The sequence below is a fragment of the Sturnira hondurensis genome, unplaced genomic scaffold (assembly GCF_014824575.4).
Source record: "Sturnira hondurensis isolate 20B ecotype Veracruz unplaced genomic scaffold, ASM1482457v3 Scaffold0021143, whole genome shotgun sequence".
Lineage (NCBI taxonomy): Eukaryota > Metazoa > Chordata > Mammalia > Chiroptera > Phyllostomidae > Sturnira > Sturnira hondurensis.
The window spans coordinates 26,567,229-26,586,156 of record NW_028093774.1 but is presented as its reverse complement, the minus strand read 5'-3'; the positions used below and the strand labels follow the sequence as shown (position 1 = coordinate 26,586,156).

Below are 18,928 nucleotides of genomic sequence, written 5' to 3'. Positions count from 1 at the left end.
AATGTATCTTAATAAAAGATTAATATCAAAGATAAATATAGAAGATGTAGAAGTCATGAAAGTAAGTTTTAAAAAATCAGATTTATAAATTGGCAGAGAATCTGAATACACATTTTTCCAAAGAAGACATCCAGACGGCCAACAGGTACATGAAAAGATAGTCAATATCATTGGCCATTAGAGGCATGCAAATCAAAACCACAATGAGTTATCACCTCACACCTGTCAAAATACAAGTGGTAACAGCAACATGTGGAAAAAAGGGAACCCTTGTACGTTGTTGGTGGGGATGAATGTAATATGGTTCAGCGAGAATGGAAAACAGTGTGAAGATTCCTCAGAAATTAAAAATGGAGGTACCATATGACCCAGCAATTCTACTTCCAGGTATTTATCCAAAGGAAATGAGATCACTGTCTCAAAAGGGTACCTGCACCCCCATGTTTATTGGATGATTATTTATAATAGCTCAAACATGGAAAGAACCTGAGTGTCCACTGATAGATGAATGGATAAAGAAGAAATTATGGCTGAAAATGTCCCTAACCTGGGGAAGGACATATATATATATATGTGCAGTGAAATATTATTCAGCCATTAAAAAAGGAAATTCTGCCACTTGCAACAACATGGATAGACCCTGAAAGCATTTGCTAAGTGAAATAAGTCAGAGCAAGACAAATACTATGTAATCTCGTATGTGTAATCTAGAATAACCAGACCCATAGACACAGAGAGCAAGTTGGTGGTTGCCAGAGGCAGGGATTGAGGAGTGGGTGAAATGGTGAAGGTGGTTAAAAGGTACAGTCTTCCACCTATAAGATACATAAATCCTGGGGATTATAGTTAATAATACCATTTTGTATGTTTGAAAGTTTCTAAGAGTAGATTGTAAGAGTTCTCATCACAAGAAAAAAATTGTAACTGTAGTTATGGATGTTAACTAAATTTATTGTGATAGTCACTTTGCAGTAGATATATATATCAAACCCTTATGTTCCACACCTACAACTAATGCAATGTTATTTGTCAATTAAATCACAATTGAAAACAAAATAATATGGAGAGTTAAAAAATAGCTGTCAGCTCTTCTCTTTGTGAATAGGAAAATTTAAAAAAACAAAAGAGAAGATAATTTTAGGTTATTTTAGAGAGTGAAGTAGTTAAGGAATAAACTCAATCACAGAAGTTTAGGGAAGTTATTTTTATATGACTTTTTCTATCTTAGCTGTGCAGTTTTAGAAATAGACCGATCTAATCAATACCTTTGATTGAAATGATGAAAATGAGATGTTTCCAGGTTAAAGTAACACAGGTAGCTGTTGGTAGAGCATGATTCCAACTCCTGAAGTCCTTCAACTCTTATCTCAGTTGTCCAGTGTTTTCCTACTGCTTATGTTTCTTATGTAACCACTGGGTTTAAAAGTGGCCTGGAAATTCACAGTGATCTCTGAAAGACCTTTTACATTAAATTGACTGTTTATCAATGGGTCTGTTAACACCTGAGTTCACCAAACTCTTCCCCACTGCCCTTCATTTGTGGGACACGTTACTTTGCATTAAAACTTACTGACTTCCTGAGAAGAGCTCACGTGTCTCATTTAGCTCTTGAGTGCCTTATGTTTTAGACTTTTAAACATAAATATTATTATGCTAGTCATTTTTAATACTCTGTGTCATTAAAATCATTTTATTTTCATTTTGGAGGTGGAGGGCTTGAGCAAACTGGAAAAAGAACTCATGGACGTGAACAACAGTGTAGTGATTGTAGGGGGCGAGGGGACATGAGGGGACTAGATGCTAAAATCTCACAACTGTATGAGATGTGAAGAACCTGGAGTTAGAAAAAAAGATAATTTGATCATTATTTTTTATTTCTTTAAAGTGGCTTTAATTTATTCTGATTCCGTGTTCAGCACATATTTCCCATCTACCACACTAAGTGTTATTGTAAAAACCTTAGATTTCCCAATTTGTATAGCAGTTGGTGAATCTCTAACCACAACGATTTTATTTCTAAAGCAGTTGTTCACATGTACAGTACAGTGATTGATTTTTGTTGTTGAATGTGTCTAAACCGACAATGCATTGCCATTGAGTATTATTCATCAAGTTTCTCCTTCCTTCCAGACCTGTATGTGGAATCAGAGGGAAAACTCTCATAATTAACTTGCCGGGTAGCAAGAAAGGATCTCAGGTAAGAAACCTCAAGGAATTTATGGTTTGGTGTACGAAGTTTTGGTCAGCTGTGACACTTAGCCAGCCAGTAAGTTGGAGCACTCCACAAGACTACCCTCCCTTCTGACACCAACTGCAATTCAGTGCATTTCCAAAGCCACTCTCAGTTTCAGTAATTCACTAAAAAGACTCACAAAACTCCCTGAAAGATGGTATACCCATGGTTATGGCTTGTTACGGGGAAAGGAAACAGATTAAATCAATCAAGGGACGAAGTAGAGGAGAATTACCAAATGGGAGCTTCTGTTATCCTTTTCCTGTGGAGTCAGAATGTATCAAGCTCCTGGTATCGATGTATAACAACCCAGGGAGTATTGCCAATCAGAGAGGCTCCAAACCTTTGGTATCCAAAGTTTTTACTGGGGCTTTTCCCATACTGCTCCTATGGCTGACCTTTAGTCTCTAGCCCTTCCCAGGAGTTGGACTGATATCTTTAATGTCCAATACTTCCCAGGGGCAAAACTGATACCACATTGCCCAAAGCTCCCCATAATAAATAACACTGTTAAACTGTCTGGTGGTCAAATCCCCAGTACAAAGATGTTCCTGTCACTTCTCAGTTACTGAGGGCAAAAACCAGACTCTCTTTGAATAAGGTTAATTCTTTATTTAGACAAGCTACCCCCTGGCCTTTGGCCAGTGCTGTATCTTATGGCAGAACAATTGTATTTGTCTGGCTGGACATCTGTATTGACTACAGCATTTTTATTATAGACACAAAAACAGTACAAGTATGAATATGCCTAAGATTTGGAAAAGCCAGTGTGGGATTGGAATAGATTTAGAGAAACAACTAACCCATCCTTTATAGCTATTATATACATTTTCATATTTTGTACTGATTTGCTGATTTTCCACCTTGATCTACTATTTATAGTCTATGATACATTCACATAAAACTGTTTATCATAGAAATTAGCTCTTTTGCTCAGGCCAGTCAGTTTCCTTTGGTATTACATTTTGAGGAGGCTTTAACTCAGTTTCTTAGTTCATACAACCACAATATCAGTTGTATAATCCTACTGACGTATCAGTATTATAACATATCACAGTATAGTAATATATACAGTGTGAAAAATGAGAGTCAGGAGATACTGGTGTGCACAACTGGCTTTCTACATACACATTAACAGTTAACCTAGTCTACCATCATATCATACGACAAAAACGCCTCCCAGAATGATGCTACTCAGGTTTAAGGCTTGGCACACTCCAGAAGCAATAGTCTCAACAACATATGGCATTTCCCTTTCTGGTATCTGTTACAACCAAGCTAAGAATCAACATCATCTCTTGTTTTAAACCTCTTTTGATACATCAATATAATATTGGATTTCCCTCATTGTATAATTCATTTATTCATTCATTAACTTTTAGCTATCATTTCTTCTCTGTGTTTATACCCAAACTTTTCCTTTGAAAATCTTCAAATGAGACAGTTGATTTGGCCACTGTGCAATCCAGATTGCCATCAATAATGCTTGTTAGGCAAGTGCCTCCCACCCAGTTCATTTCCATTCAGAGAAGGTAGGGTTGGTTACTCAAATACAGAACTAATAGGCACTCGCAGTTATAGCCCTGGTCCTAGAGGTTCTACATGTGGTAGAAAAAAAATTGAAGTGATGTGAGAGAAAAAAGTGTAGTCCTAAAGTAAAATGTATATCCTACGAGCATCCTCCCCCAATCCTCACTTCCCCAGAAAAGTAGAGGAATCTGTCTACGGGGACTGTCCCTTCGCCTCCCTCATGAATGTGATCACACACCAATAAAGGTGTGTACACCAGCCCTTCATGCCTTTATCTCCTCCCCTTTGAGATAACAAGTATTTCAGTTGTCCATTCCAATTTTCTATCAAATCATTGCTCTATAGATGAAAGTGTGTTCCTTGGTATAATGGTCATTGATGCAATATCTTCTGTTCTGATCCTTTCGTAGTACACTGAGCATTTGTATCTACCAATGGTTAAGCAAAGCCCAGTCTAGAGTAAGTGTCTATTCCTGTTAGGACCCATTTGTAGCCTCCAGGAACTACTGGCATCAGGCCAGCTTGCTAGCTCTGTGCAGCACCTTCCCCCTGTGGGATCTTCTGCATAGCCCTCTGCCATCTCTGTCTCTCTTGTTAGCAGACAGAACATTTCTTGTTGGCATTTTGTGTCTCAGAAAGTGCAAGGGGAATATATCTACATTCATCCCATCTCTGAAGCCCCCTAACATCCACTGATCTCATGGGCCCAGATAGCCATTTCAAGAAGCACACCGACATCTGCTCACAAGTTTCAGTCAGTTTTTAATTCTGGAAGGGGGTTCTTTTGATGGGCACTAACATGTTCTACTTTAATATACCCCTTGCATTCCCAGAGTGATTCCTATGTGACCATGTCCCATACAGGGATCCCTTTAGTAGATCAGTTTTCCATTGTCCTTCAGCCTGACCGTATGGCCAGGCCATTAGACACTTCCCATGGGTCAATAAAAACCCAAACATAGGGCCAAACATCGTGCAGTTCAGCCCATCGAGCTGATTTGTTTTTACCTTCTTCAATCAGAGTGGCGGCCTTCCAAACAGGATGCTGTCCCTTCACCTTGGAATTGCCATCCATAAACCAAGCAGCTCTTTGTTGATCAATAGAAAGCTGTTTATAGGGCACCGCCCAAGTGGCCCAAGTGGCCATAGGATCCAGCAGCTCCTCAGGTGCTTCCGAAGTCGGCCCTAGGTGAAAAGAGGCTGCCTGCTCGTGAGTACCTCCTTGCATTCTCCTGGTAGCATGATCCTATATCCACCATTTCCATTTTATTATGGAAGTCTCCTGGGCATTGCCTTCCCCATTAGAGCATTTCTCTGGCATTACCTAAAACATTATGGATATTTCAGGTTTCAATATTATATTATTTTATATCTGTCAATAATAAGAGAAGTCTCAAAGTTCAATAACAAGCTTTGAGAAATATTGCCTTTGCAACTAGAAATTTTCTGGTCCAAAATCCCAGAAGTTGTTGCTGGGTGGCACTCACGTGTTTTTGCCATAAGCCCCGGTTTGCACTCCACTCAGGGCTCTTGTACAGCAAATTAATGACCTTGGTGGGCTGAGACAATCTTACTAATTCCCACTTAGCATATCCAATCTATATCAGTGGAAGAGTGGATTTGCATGCCTTGTTTTGCAATACTAAGTAGGGGGAAAATTCTCCAAACACAATATCCATTCCCATGATACATTCAAGTAAAGGATATCCACATAAAGTTCAGGGTACAAACATTCTATTTCACCCAGACTTTCACCTTAATTCCTATTTTATTCCTGTATCCTCTCAAATTAATAATATCCCTTGTTAGGACTTCAACAGGTTTTAGAATCATAGTACATGGGACTCCCATGTCAAAAAGTTCCCCCCAAATCTCTTCTTCATTCCCTGACCATTTTACTCATTTTTTTGTGCACATGGCCTTGGATTTCTAGGCCTGCATTGGGCCAAGGGACCCTGACTCTATGTCTGGGTTTAGATTATGGGACCATCACTTTAGATGATTCAAGGTGAGGTTTCTTACAGTCATCTTTGCCTTCTATCTTTTTAAATACTTCTAAACTCAGGTCAGTGGAGACTTGTTTAGGACTCAGAGCCTTCATATTAAACCACAAAGCCCTCATATTAAACCCAGTGGCCAGAGTCCCCAGGAAAACAAAGACACTTCTATCAGGAGACCAGGAAGTGCTCCCAGCTGTTTACTCAACCCACAACAGTGCTATAAGACCTTTGTTTTGCGCCCATCAGTGCTCACTTTATTAGCCTTTTCATTTTTGTTTCTTCGTTTAATTATTTTCATTGGGGTGACATTGGTTAATAAGATTATATAAGTTTCACGCGTACAGTTCATAATACATCTCTATATTGCATTGTGTGCATTGTCAAATCTTCTTTCGTCACCATATATTGGACCACTTTATCCTTGACTACCTCCCACCCCCTTTCCCCTGGTAACCACCATACTGTTGTCTGTGTCTAAGGGATTTTGTTTGCTCATATGTTGCTTTCAGTTCTGTATCCCACTTTTGAGTGAAATCATATGGTTCTTAACTTTTTCTGTCTGACTTATTTTGCCAAGCATGATATTCTCAGTTTCCACCCTGCTAAGACAAGTTCCTTGTATCTCTCATTCTCTTTCTCCATTCTCTTATGAATCATTCTAACTTTATGCACTATTTATTGCTTCAACCTAACTTTTTTCCTTTGGAAGCAGCTCTGAGGCTACCAACTATATATATCAGACCAGCCAGAATCTCAGCGTGGCTCAGCCTCAGCATCCACCCAACATTCTCCCTTACTTTCATTTTCGCTAGCACAGATCACAGTAACCGAGGGATTGTATATGTACCTTGTTTCTCGTTATTTTGCATTTATTTATGCATCCAATGGCATAACTCCTTAGGAGTTGAATCTTTCATTTTGAAATTTCATTGCTAACTTTTATCTTCAATAACTAATTGCAGCACAGCTGTATTTTCATTCCGTGGGTGACCCTGTGTTCATTCAGGCTCTAAATAGTCATTATTCCTCACTCTCTCATCTTTCCTCCTCCCAGATCACATGTTTCATGCATCAGAGTCTTTCTAGTAAATGCCACTTCTAACACCAACTGTAGGGAGTATTGGCCAACTGCATGTTAGCCCACTACAGTGATGGAACACTTCACAAACTGCCCTCACTTCTGATACCAATTGCAATTCAAGAGATTTCTGAAACCACCTTAAGTTTAAATAATTCAATAGAAGGACTCACAGAACTTACTGAAAGGTATTATTCTCACAGTTACAGTGTTTTACAGGAAAAAAATACAGATTGAAGTCAACCAAGGGAAGAAGTCTAAGAGAGGCACCAAATGAGGAACTTCCGGTCATCCTCTCATTGCCTTCTCTCCATAATACAAGAATATACACACAGAGTACTGCTAGCTAGGTATTCTCACTTTTGCCTCTGGTATCTAGAGTTTTTATTGGGACTTGATCACATATTACCCACATAGCTGACATTTAGCCCTTTCCAAAGGCAAAACTGATTACTTTACTGTCTAGTTCCTTCCAGAGGCAAAAGTGATATATTTCCCCAAGCCCTCATAAAAATCACATCGTTACACTGTCCAGTAGCTAAAGCCCCAGGCTCTTAGAGAGAGTAAGGAAGAAAGAAAGAGAGAAACATCAATCAGTTGCCTCCTATACATGCCCCAACTAGTTATCAAACCTTCAACCTAGATATGTGCCCTGACTGGGAATTGAACCCACAAACTTTTGGTGTATGGGACAATGCTCCAACCAGCTGAGCACCTGGCCAGGGCACAAAGATGATTCTATCAGGCATGACATTCCAAGGAACTAGATTAGAGATCAACTCCCAAAGTCTGAGTGTAAAAGCCAGACCTCCTTTCAAGGTTAAATTCTTTTTTATACAGTCTTTATCAGTAAAGTGATTGAGTCATACAAAGAGAGGCCAAAATATTGGGCACACTTTCACATTGTCCAGTAACCCTACATGAATTTAAGATACATCTTTACAGATTACATTTTAAGGTAAGTTACTTAAATGTAAAAGAGAAAGGCCTCTGCCCAAACAGGTTCCCCAAATACAAACAGGGTCCCCAAACATATCTGGCCCTATGTTCTAATGTTAAAGTTCTCACGTATTCTCTCTTTGGTGATATATTATTAATAGTGAGCAGCTGACCAGAAGACTGTGTTGACTTTAATGCAGTGTTCTGTACAAATTTATATCTAACATTGCCTAGCAATGCTTTGTGATGGTAGTCAGAACTTCAGATCTCTGAATAAAATAGTTCCATGCTCAATTGGTTTGTTATAGTGCTCTGCTCTAATTAGAAAAATGAAAACTGTCTTTTCCTCCATAATATATCTTTAAACCCCAAAGTTGCATAGAATTTTTTTTAAATGTACTGTGTGCTCATATAGTACTACAGTTCTTCAAAGAATACTGTAATATATGCCATGCCTACTTCATGCTACATATTACAACAATAATGCTTTACATATGATTTATTTTTAAGACTGATAAAGAGAAATACAAATCCAAAATCACAGATAAATTTGATTGTTTCCATTTTATGTGCCTACAAGAGTACTTCATCTTCATTTTTTCCTCTTGCATACAGGAATGCTTTCAGTTCATACTGCCAGCTCTACCTCATGCCATTGATCTTTTACGTGATGCCATTGTAAAAGTAAAGGAAGTGCATGATGAACTTGAAGATTTACCTTCCCCACCACCTCCTCTTTCCCCTCCTCCCACAACTAGCCCTCATAAACAGACAGAAGACAAAGGGGTTCAGTGTGAGGAAGAGGAAGAAGAGAAGAAAGACAGTGGTGTTGCTTCCACAGAAGACAGTTCTTCATCACATATAACAGCAGCAGCTATTGCTGCCAAGGTAAGCCTGCTGAGAGACTGAAAGATCTAAATGACCCACAGGTAAATGTACTGATTTCATCAATCTTCCCATGCCATCATTCCCTAAGTTTAGAATCTCTTCAGTATATCCGTTATAAAGAACTGGGATACTCACGACACTCCAGATGTTTCTTCCACAATGTAGAGTCCTTGAACACACTGAAGGGTGTTCTTTCTGAGTTCTGAGGCATTAAAGATACTGCTGGTACAGTGAAGTATCAGCTGCAATAATAAACAGTGTGACATTGAAGAACTCTTTGGAGGTATCATTTTATTATCATACTAAATATACAATGTTCATAAATTCAAAACATCAAGTATTGAACAATTCTTAAAAGAACAGCAAACTGAAGGTAGGAGACCTTAGGTGAATCAAGAGATTAGTTAAAAAGGAAGTAAAGGCTGTTTAATATAAGGTTTTTCAGCAATTAACTAAGCACTTATTTAAATATAACTTAACACAAATGACCACAGTGATATAGAGAGGAAACAGATATAAGGTATTTTCATTTTAATTTAATAAAATACTAGTATTAGGATAGTACCAAAGTATTAAAACTTCTTTTGGGGAAATTCTGGGAGTAGAGTACCATGAGGTACTGGAATAAATTTGGCCATCTTAAAACCATAGAACATGATTTATATTATTATGCATACCTAGTATAATCCACCCAGTATGCTTTAAAATCATCAGAAAATAACATACCAATTCTGGGAATAATGACTGTTTATTGTTGAAAGCATACAGATTGAAAATCTCATTACCATTTTAAGTAATTCCTAAACTTTCATGCATCATCCAGATATTTTGGTTTTGATAATAACATGAGGGTTTTGTTTGACAACATATAGATTATAAAATATCATAGAGATCCTTTTGAAGTATCCATTCAGATAACTAGTAGGTGATGCTTTCACTAAAGACTAGATGATTCTATCTCCAGACCTATTTATTGATCCATTTAAGTTCTTACTTAAGGCTAGTATTTAAGTTGTGTGTGAGGTTTGTTTTGTTTTGTTTGTTTTTATGGAACTTATTGGTGAATTAGGTACATTTAAAAATAAATGTATGTTCTTTTTCTTTTACTCTTAATTAAAAGAGTAAAAAGCACCACCGATTTCAATCTTAAGGAAAAAATATTATAGCATTTGAAATCTAAGCTGATTTGACATTTCATTGTTCCATTTGTTTTTCACCCTTTTTCCTTTCCAGCCATTTTGCTTGTGTAGTTTCATGTTTTCTTGTCACTATATTCATAGTTGTTATGTGTTGTGCATTAGAAGCATCCATTCTACACCAGTCCTGCTGTTATCATGGCACACGGTGAGCAGCCCATCCCCGGTCTCATCAATTATTCCCATCATGCAACAGGCAGTGCAGATGAACGGGTAAGAGGCTTTTGCATAAATGATTTTGCAAGCTTACTGCCTACTTCCTATCATTGGAGGTAGGCTATAACATATTATGGAAGATGTGTTTTATTCTGAAGGATCTTCAGCAGTGCTTTCTTGTGAAAGTGTAAGTGCCACTGAGTGTATTCCATCACAGAATTTAATTTAATAGAGTTTCTCCTGTACCTAAACTAGTCTAGTGTTATTAGGATTCTGTAGTATGTTGCAATGAGCTTTCATCACATGACTTCATTGCTCAGACTTTGTTTTTGTCTTTAGCAATTTTATCACATGCCTTCAAATAAATGATCTGAATTTATTAAAGTAATCCCTTTAAGAGATTCACCTTATATCTTAAAACCTAAACTGATTAGTCAAGCTAGTATTTCATTTGTATTAATGTTGGATTTTTTTGCTCATGGTTTTGCATCTTACTTTCTTTTTCTTCACTGTGTTCTCATTACAACTATTTAGAGAGTTGAGTCTGGATACAAATCCTGAGATTCCTAACCTTCCAATAGAAACTTTTAAGGATAAATACCATTTCTTTCAGTCACTGGCTGAATTATATTTGCAAAAACTGTCACGCTAGAAAAGATTAAAGTGATATTTTAGACCATGAATGCAAAAAAAAAATCAGTCTTAGCCTCTAACATAGATATAAACTGAGAGGAAAAAAGAAGTACTAAAGTAAAATTTGACTTTAAATACTTAGGAAGAGCAAAAACTCAGAAATTGGGGAAGCGGGTGGCTGGAGAACTAGTGTCAGCAGTATCCTGGGAGATCCGCTACCAAAGTGGGTATTTTAACCCTTACACCCAACAAGCACTGCCTGGTTGGAAATAAACTTGCGCTAGTCAGAGGACAAGTAGAAAATTTAAGTATTAATTAGTAAAATTATTAATGAATTTCAGATGACAGCTAGTATGTGAATTCTCAATATAGCTCTGTTATAAATTATAAACATTCAAAAATATACCAAACTTGAAGCAGGGCTGTTTTTTGTATTCTTGTCTTGTAAAACAACAACTATAATAATCATCCTGGTTTTCAAACTGAAGTATTTGTATGCATAGCCAAACTTGTAACTTCCTATATTTTGAGTTTTATATTATTACACTCAAAATTATTTTAGTGACTTATATTTTAGTTCTTCATGAATGGCATATAACTAGTACCATCCTAGATGCATGGAAGAGAAATTCATTATTACATACAGTGGATTTCTTTTGTTATTAGGGTTTCATTCTCTGGAAGAACTAGTCGATAATGGCTGTTTAAGTGTTCTAACTAGATATCATAACTCAGGAACTTCTTATTTATTGATTGATATTTAATAATCCCCCTTACACTCTTTTTCACAGATAACCCAGTTTTATAAGTAGAGTTTCATTTTTTGTGCTTTCTATATATCAAAGACTATAATGTTCTAGTTTTTCAGAACTAGCATCCATAGGAAAAAAATGAAAAAAGGAAGAAATAGGTAACAAAATAATTAAAAGGAAGGCTTTTAATGTTTTTAATGCTCCTAAAGAAGCTACGTTAACTCTGTGAATGCTTATCTAGCACCAGCTTCATGGATGAGCCTCCCTGGTTCTGAACGCCCTGGTGCATTGTCCGTGTGTTCGATCTCTACATGAGCACAGTCATTTATACTTTATCTGTGAATTGTTTGGCTGATTTTTATAAGGTTTACCCATGTAAATTTAAAAAATTAATTTTTGAAAAGGATAATCCAATTGCCTATTGGAGAGAGAACATCACAATTCCCTTAGCTGGTTCCTATTCTGAGGCATGTGAAGCATTGTGGAATAATGGAAAATTATGCTACTTAAAATCAGAAAAACTAGATTTAAGTCCTGAGTCTCCCAGTTAACATTTGGGGCAAATTACTCAACATTCACGGTTCAGTTTCTCATGTATAAGATGGAAATAATAATCATCCTTTAAGTCACAAGAGGCTATTTCTTTGTACCAAATAATGCATATTGGGGAAAATCATAACTGTATAAATTTAGAGTTTAATATTTACAAAATTCTTTTTAAGTACCAAACTCTATGCTTGATGCTCAGAATGCAAATATAAATGGATTGTTCTAGCCTATAAAGAATTCATAATATAACTAGGGATTTCTTTCTATTATTTTTTTTACTTTCCAAACTCAGTTATCTACTTATGATAAAGAATGTGAAACCTGATCAGTGTACTGACTCTTCAATAGTTAGTTATATGATCTGATTACTAGTTCTTGCTAAACTGATCAATCTGCTTTTTCAGAAAATAAAGAGGCTTGAGGAATGCCTCTTACAATAGATATTTGTTAGTTGCCTCTCCAGCAGCCATTTCCCGCTCCCTCTTTCTAACTGCATACTGCGTTTCCCAGTCACGTGGTTTGGTGGAGGCCTGACAAAACTTCCAGGACAGGTTGGCTTACTACAATCAGCATATCTATTTCACATAGCCACAGTTTTTAGTTCAAGAAACACCTAATTCGGGCTAGTAGGAGCAAGTAGGTCTCATCTCTTAAGTTCTATTTGAACTGCTAGGGATACAAATTTTCTGTTTCTTACTGAATATTAATGAGGAAATACACAGCCTCAAGAATTGAATCTTGGAACCCTGAAAGGAATAACCAGCAATAATGGAACCAACAGTAAAGAAGCAGTCCTGAGAAACAGAAGAGAAAGATAGCCATTGAGTCCTGTTTACAAGGTTTGAACCACTCACTCAAACCCCTGTTAAGCTCTACCTACCTCTTTACTTTTAAGTTATATGAGCCAATAAATTACTTTCAAAAAGTTAATTAGAGATAGAAATGGGTGTACTGTTGTCTGTAAACCAAAAAGCATCTTGACTAATATACCTCAATAAATACCATCTCATCAAACAGGTGAAAAGTCTTTCTTATAATGACAAATGTATCCAATAGGAATCCCTGAAGTTTTATATTTGAGTGAGAATCCTGTTTCAAAAGGATAGGAAGTAGAGGAATGTGACACGAAGAGGGAAAAGCAGAAAGATAAATCCTGTCCCTCTGTGGTTGCTAAATAAGGGTGAAGTTTTTTTCAAAAGAGACTGGTTCCAAATTTGAAGAAATTATGACTTGTGCAATGCAGCTTCAAGGCAACTTATAGTTTAAAAAATCCAAGTCATAATGACAGGCAAAGAGGAATTTGAGACAAAGGAAGACGATATCCAAAGATGTACGTAATGAAATGAAATGAAATCTTCTGAAGATGTTCAGCACGGTAATGATTATCCCCGGGCTCTACTGCATACGAGAAAACCTGCTGCTTGCCCTGGGAAGAAAAAGAATTGCTAATTTCCTGCCGGTAAAGGATAGGGAGAAAACAGTATGTTGAATTCAAAAGTCCAGTCAGAATGAGCAACCTGCCATCCTATTGATTTGTCTGGAAATAAATGATACCATTACAAAAAGAAACAGAAATACTTATATAAAGTTTTGATAAGAAAATCACCCTGGCTAGTGTAGCTCAGAGGACTGAGGGCTGGCTTGGGAACCAAGGGGTCACCAGTTCTATTCCCAGTCAGGACACATTCCTGGGTTGCAGGCCAGTTCCCCAGTAGGGTACATGTGAGAGGCAACCACACATTGATGTTTTCCTCTCTTTCTACCCACCTCCTTCCCCTGTCTCTAAAAATAAATAAACAAAATCTTTAAAAAAGAAGAAAAAATCAAACAACATAAACATATATGGCAGAAAAATTTCAGCCATTGTTAATATTATGAGAACAACATGTGCAACACTGATGTAGCCCGGCAGCCAAGGAGAGTGGACTGGAATGCACATGCCTGAACAATGACAGTTTCACTGTACTAATCAGTGGGGGTGGTGGACGCCTCTGAGTGAGTATGTGTCCTGTATGGACATCGCACTCAAAATGACTGAGCAAATACAGCAACAAATGTGCATCAAATTTTGTGTTAAGCTTGAACATTCCTCTGCAGAAATTATTCAGGTGATTCAGAAGGCTGCAGCTATGAGCAACTGCTAGTCGAAAGCTTGATGACAACAACACACCTGCTCAGGCATCGTGTCTGGTGTACAGTTTTTGGCAAAACATCTAAACAACCAGGTGATTCAGCCCCGCTACAGACAGATTTGGTGCCCTGTGACTTCTGGCTTTTCCCAAAGCTAAAATCACCTTTGAAAGGGAAGAGATTTCAGACCATTGATAAGATTCGAGGAAATACAATGGGGCAGCTGATGGGGATTGGGAGAACTGTGTGAGGTTCCACAGTGCCTGCTTCGAAGGGGACTGAGGTGTCATTGTCCTACTTACAATGTTTCTTTATCTTGTATCTTTTTCAGTAAATGTCTCTATTTTTCATATTACATGGTTGGATACCTTCTGGATATATATACAGCAAAGATTTAACAAGGATAAACATAAGGATATGTATATCCTTATGTTTCTATCCATGATTATTTGGTATATTAAAATAATATTAATTGTGTTCATTCTTCTAAATATCTTACATGTGTCAATACTTTACATACATTGTCATTTTACTTATGAAAAAAATTGAAACACAAAGAGGTTAAGGGCACATAAGTAGCTAGTGAATAAACTGATATTCAAATCCTACCAGTCTGGCTCCTGAATCAGCAGTTTTGACCACTCCGCTATAGCACCTCTCAGCACAAGAAGAAAGAGACAGGGTTATGTTCTGGAAGATGACTAGTCATAAATTCTTCTCAAAAATTATAATTGGGATATTTAGATGTTGGCTTGAAATACTTAAATGATAAAATGCATTGCACAGTCTAAAAATCGTAAATACAGTGTATTTACTCACAAAGTTTCTGATTCAAGCAACACACCTTTAAGCTATAAACGCCAGTGGAGTCAGAAATATATTTAGATAAATCCATGAAACCAAATAGTTTAGAGACCACAATATATGTTAAAAATTAATATTTTTAAAGGTTGAGTCATACTAGACATAGAAATGTAAAACAAATCCATGTCAAAGATTTAACTAATTGATTAATGAGAGAACAATAAGCTGTTACAACCAGTTCAAAGAAAAATTCAAGGGACACAAGTATATATCAATAGTTTCAAAGGCTAGGATGAATTTGTGAATAGATACAAACTTGGTTAGTATACACAGGGCAATAATCAAGTGTTCCTTCTCCAGACAGTGTTTATTTGCATTTTTATAGACAACAATGGTTTTTATTAGTATTGGTCTTCTGTAATTTGCAGAGTCGGAAATAATGAAAGATGATGAAGAGTCAGGATAGTTCATAGTCTTTCTTTCCCATGTGTTGTGACAGCTCTCCCCAACCCCATGATCATAATAGTCTCAAAAATGATGTGGGACACAAAAGAATGACTAAGTTTTGGCCTGATTATGTATGTAGGTGCAGAAAGATATTAGTTAACAATATGGCCTCAGTAAGTTTGCTTTGCAAATCAGAGGCCACAAAATTAACTTCTGTCTCAAAGTTTTCATAGGGAATCTCAGATTCTACCTTAAAACTCTTTATTTTTGCCATGACAAAAATAGGAAACCAAGCCCAAGAAACTCTGTTCACCCTGTTTCATCTGCAAGTATCTGTCATTTGGATGACTTCTCTTCTCCAGGTTACCAAAATTTCATTAGCATATAGAACTGGCCTTCCTTACTTCATATAAATAAGGCTTAGACCCTCTACTCCAGGTACCAGGTCATTTAATCCTGGGAGGGCTTTGTGAGCCCTGGCTTCATGAATACAGCCAATTCCTGTTCTTAAAAAGTGGCAGTCCTGTCAGATTAAGTGAGCACCATTTCACCATCTATTTGTCTCATGTTTATAGGAAAATCACTGTATTGTGAAGAAGGTCATTATATATTGTCAAAACAGTAAGAGTTTCTAAATTCTGAGAGAGTCAGATTTAAATCATTCTAAATGTTTCATTTCATTTTAAGAAATCAGGATCTACTAAATTGTGTAATACAAAGCTAATGGAGGAAAAGAACTTCCTCACATATCAGAAAAAACATTTGATACATCAGTAATGTAAATAAATAGCATAAAATTTTTTTAGTTTATTCAGTCCTGTGTAATTAATTCTCATTCCACTGGATGTATGCAGTCTGTTTTCTTGAAGCTTCCAGCTTCTAGACTAAAAAGGTTTTAGATATACTAATGTGGTCCACTGTTGTCCTCTAAAAGTTGTCTAAGCAATGTCACTTAAGAAGTCTGTAGCCAAGAGTATATTCTTTGAAGTATCAGTAGTTCAGGGAAGCATCAAAATCCATCTGTAGATAACAGAATTTGTAGCCATAATTATTAACTGTAACCAACAATATCAGAATGGAAGAGAGTAAAATTTTCTATTGGGGATAAAATATAGCTATTTCAAAAATTTTGAGCAGCATTTCTCCTTAACATAAAGACATTATGAGGGAATTGACAGTTTTCCAGGGACTTTACACAAAGCATGCAGTTACTGAAATAGCTATAACTTTTTAAAAAAATATTTGTAGAGAGAGTAGAAGGGAGGGAGAAAGAGGGAGGGAAACATCAGTGTGTGGTTGCCTCTTGAGTGCCCGCTACTGGGGACCTGGCCTACAACCCAGGCATGTGCCCTGACTGGGCATCGAACTGACAACCCTTTGGTTCACACTCAATCCACTGAGCTATACCAGCCAGGGCAGTTACAACTTTTATTTATATAAATTTACCCTAGAAAAGGCTGGGCTTCTTTTTTGATATGCTAACTTCCCATGAAATTTACAGTTGTGATGCATCTAGCAAACTTAATTATATACTTTAATTTTTTAATTAAGTGTATTGTGGTCACAGTGGTTAATAGGATCTTATATGTTTAAGTGTACATTTTTATGATACAAGATCTGTATACTGCATTGTGTGCCCACAACCCAAAGTAAAACCATCTTCTGTCATCACACAAGGTCTGTCCAGAAGGTATCCAACCATATAATATGAAAAATACAAACATGTATTAGATAAGATACAAGATATAAGAAACATTGTAAGTAGGACAATGACACCTCAGTCCCCTTCGAAGCAGGCACTGTGGAACCTCACACAGTTCTCCCAATCCCCATCAGCTGCCCCATTGTATTTCCTCGAATCTTATCAATGGTCTGAAATCTCTTCCCTTTCAAAGGTGATTTTAGCTTTGGGAAAAGCCAGAAGTCACAGGGCACCAAATCTTTCTGTAGCGGGGCTGAATCACCTGGTTGTTTAGATGTTTTGCCAAAAACTGTACACCAGACACGATGCCTGAGCAGGTGTGTTGTTGTCATCAAGCTTTCGACTAGCAGTTGCTCATAGCTGCAGCCTTCTGAATCACCTGAATAATTTCTGCAGAGGAATGTTCAAGCTTAACACAAAATTTGATGCACATTTGTTGCTGTATTTGCTCAGTCATTTTGAGTGCGATGTCCATACAGGACACATACTCACTCAGAGGCGTCCACCACCCCCACTGATTAGTACAGTGAAACTGTCATTGTTCAGGCATGTGCATTCCAGTCCACTCTCCTTGGCTGCCGGGCTACATCAGTGTTGCACATGTTGTTCTCATAATATTAACAATGGCTGGACTTTTTCCAGAAAGACCTCATATATTAGGCTTTTTCACAAGATGAAAACTACTTTCATAATACTGTGATGTAATTTACTTAACATGCAATATGTTAATCCTTGCTTTTTTCAAATGAATTAATAAATATTTTAAATTTGTGTTTTGTATTGATTTATAATTCAGTAAATAATGAAAATTGCAACCCACTTGTACAAAAGCTATAGGAGTTCTAAATAAATTTTAAGTATGTAAACGGTCCAGAGACCAAAAGCTTAAAACTGCTTTAGACAAAGTTTTTTGGCTTTAAAAAAACAAAAGCACATGCCCGGTTGTATTTCTCTAACACTCTTGCTGCTACTGTAACCTCAGTGATTCATATTAATTATAACTTTTAATGAAAGTAAGACATTTTTACTTCACAGGGACAATCAAGAGGGGTAGGTAATTAAGAATTACCTGAATACATACATGTATTTTAGCAGACAGTAAAGCTCAAGTATATACATAATACAATTTTCTACAACTTACAATTCTTTGACTGCTTGTTGAGCTCAAAATGAAGAAATAGACAAATAAAAAAGGACTATAAACAGCACTCTGCCATCTTTCACCCAATAGAAAATAAAAATCTGTAATCCATTTACAGAGATCACCAAGTGGTCAAAAACCAACATCCCAATTATTGCTGCCACTAATGAGCATTAATTTTCTGGCAGTGCAAAAACCAGAAACAGGTGAAACACAAATCAAAATGGGGTTTTTATTTCAGTTTTTTTAAACCTAGAAGAAACAAACAGTTATATAATTTCTATTGGCATTTTAGATTCACCTCTGGTTGCAAAGAAAAGATACTTGTGGGCTTAATTAAGCAAGTGCTTAAAATTGTACTCCGACAGCAGTTTGTTATATTAGATAAATCCACTGGGCATCTCAGTGGATGTTCTCTAAAACTGCTAAAAAATAAGTTCTTAAATAAAATTTTAATACAAATATCAAATGAATGAATGCAAAGATGTTATTTTATTAATTCATTAATGAGGATCACAGAAAGATATTACAACTAGTTCAGAGAAAACAGAATGCAACTATATAGGCATTAGGAAAGCTGAAATGAATTTACAAATAGATGCAATACTTGGTCATTATCTGCAAAGTAGTCCATTAAACCTCCAATAGAATCACTAGAAAAGGCTAGTGATTAGAATAGAATAGAATCACTTGGACCAAAACTATTTATGTTACTATCAGATTTTACAATTTAGAATTGTAAGATACCTG

General features: G+C 36.7%; 1 protein-coding gene across 4 annotated transcripts in view; it reads left to right on the top strand.

Moving 5' to 3' along the window:
• The window catches only part of GPHN (gephyrin), a 478,645-nt gene that overhangs the window by 254,745 nt on the left and 204,972 nt on the right, over positions 1–18,928 (top strand). For 2 of the 4 annotated variants that reach the window (XM_037031470.1, XM_037031471.1), the window contains exons 6-8: positions 2,131–2,197; positions 8,396–8,668; positions 9,970–10,077. In XM_037031470.1, the coding sequence (XP_036887365.1) occupies positions 2,131–2,197; positions 8,396–8,668; positions 9,970–10,077 (448 nt within the window). The remainder of the gene's footprint in view (positions 1–2,130; positions 2,198–8,395; positions 8,669–9,969; positions 10,078–18,928) is intronic. The other 2 variants (XM_037031472.1, XM_037031473.1) reach the window with 1 other exon arrangement.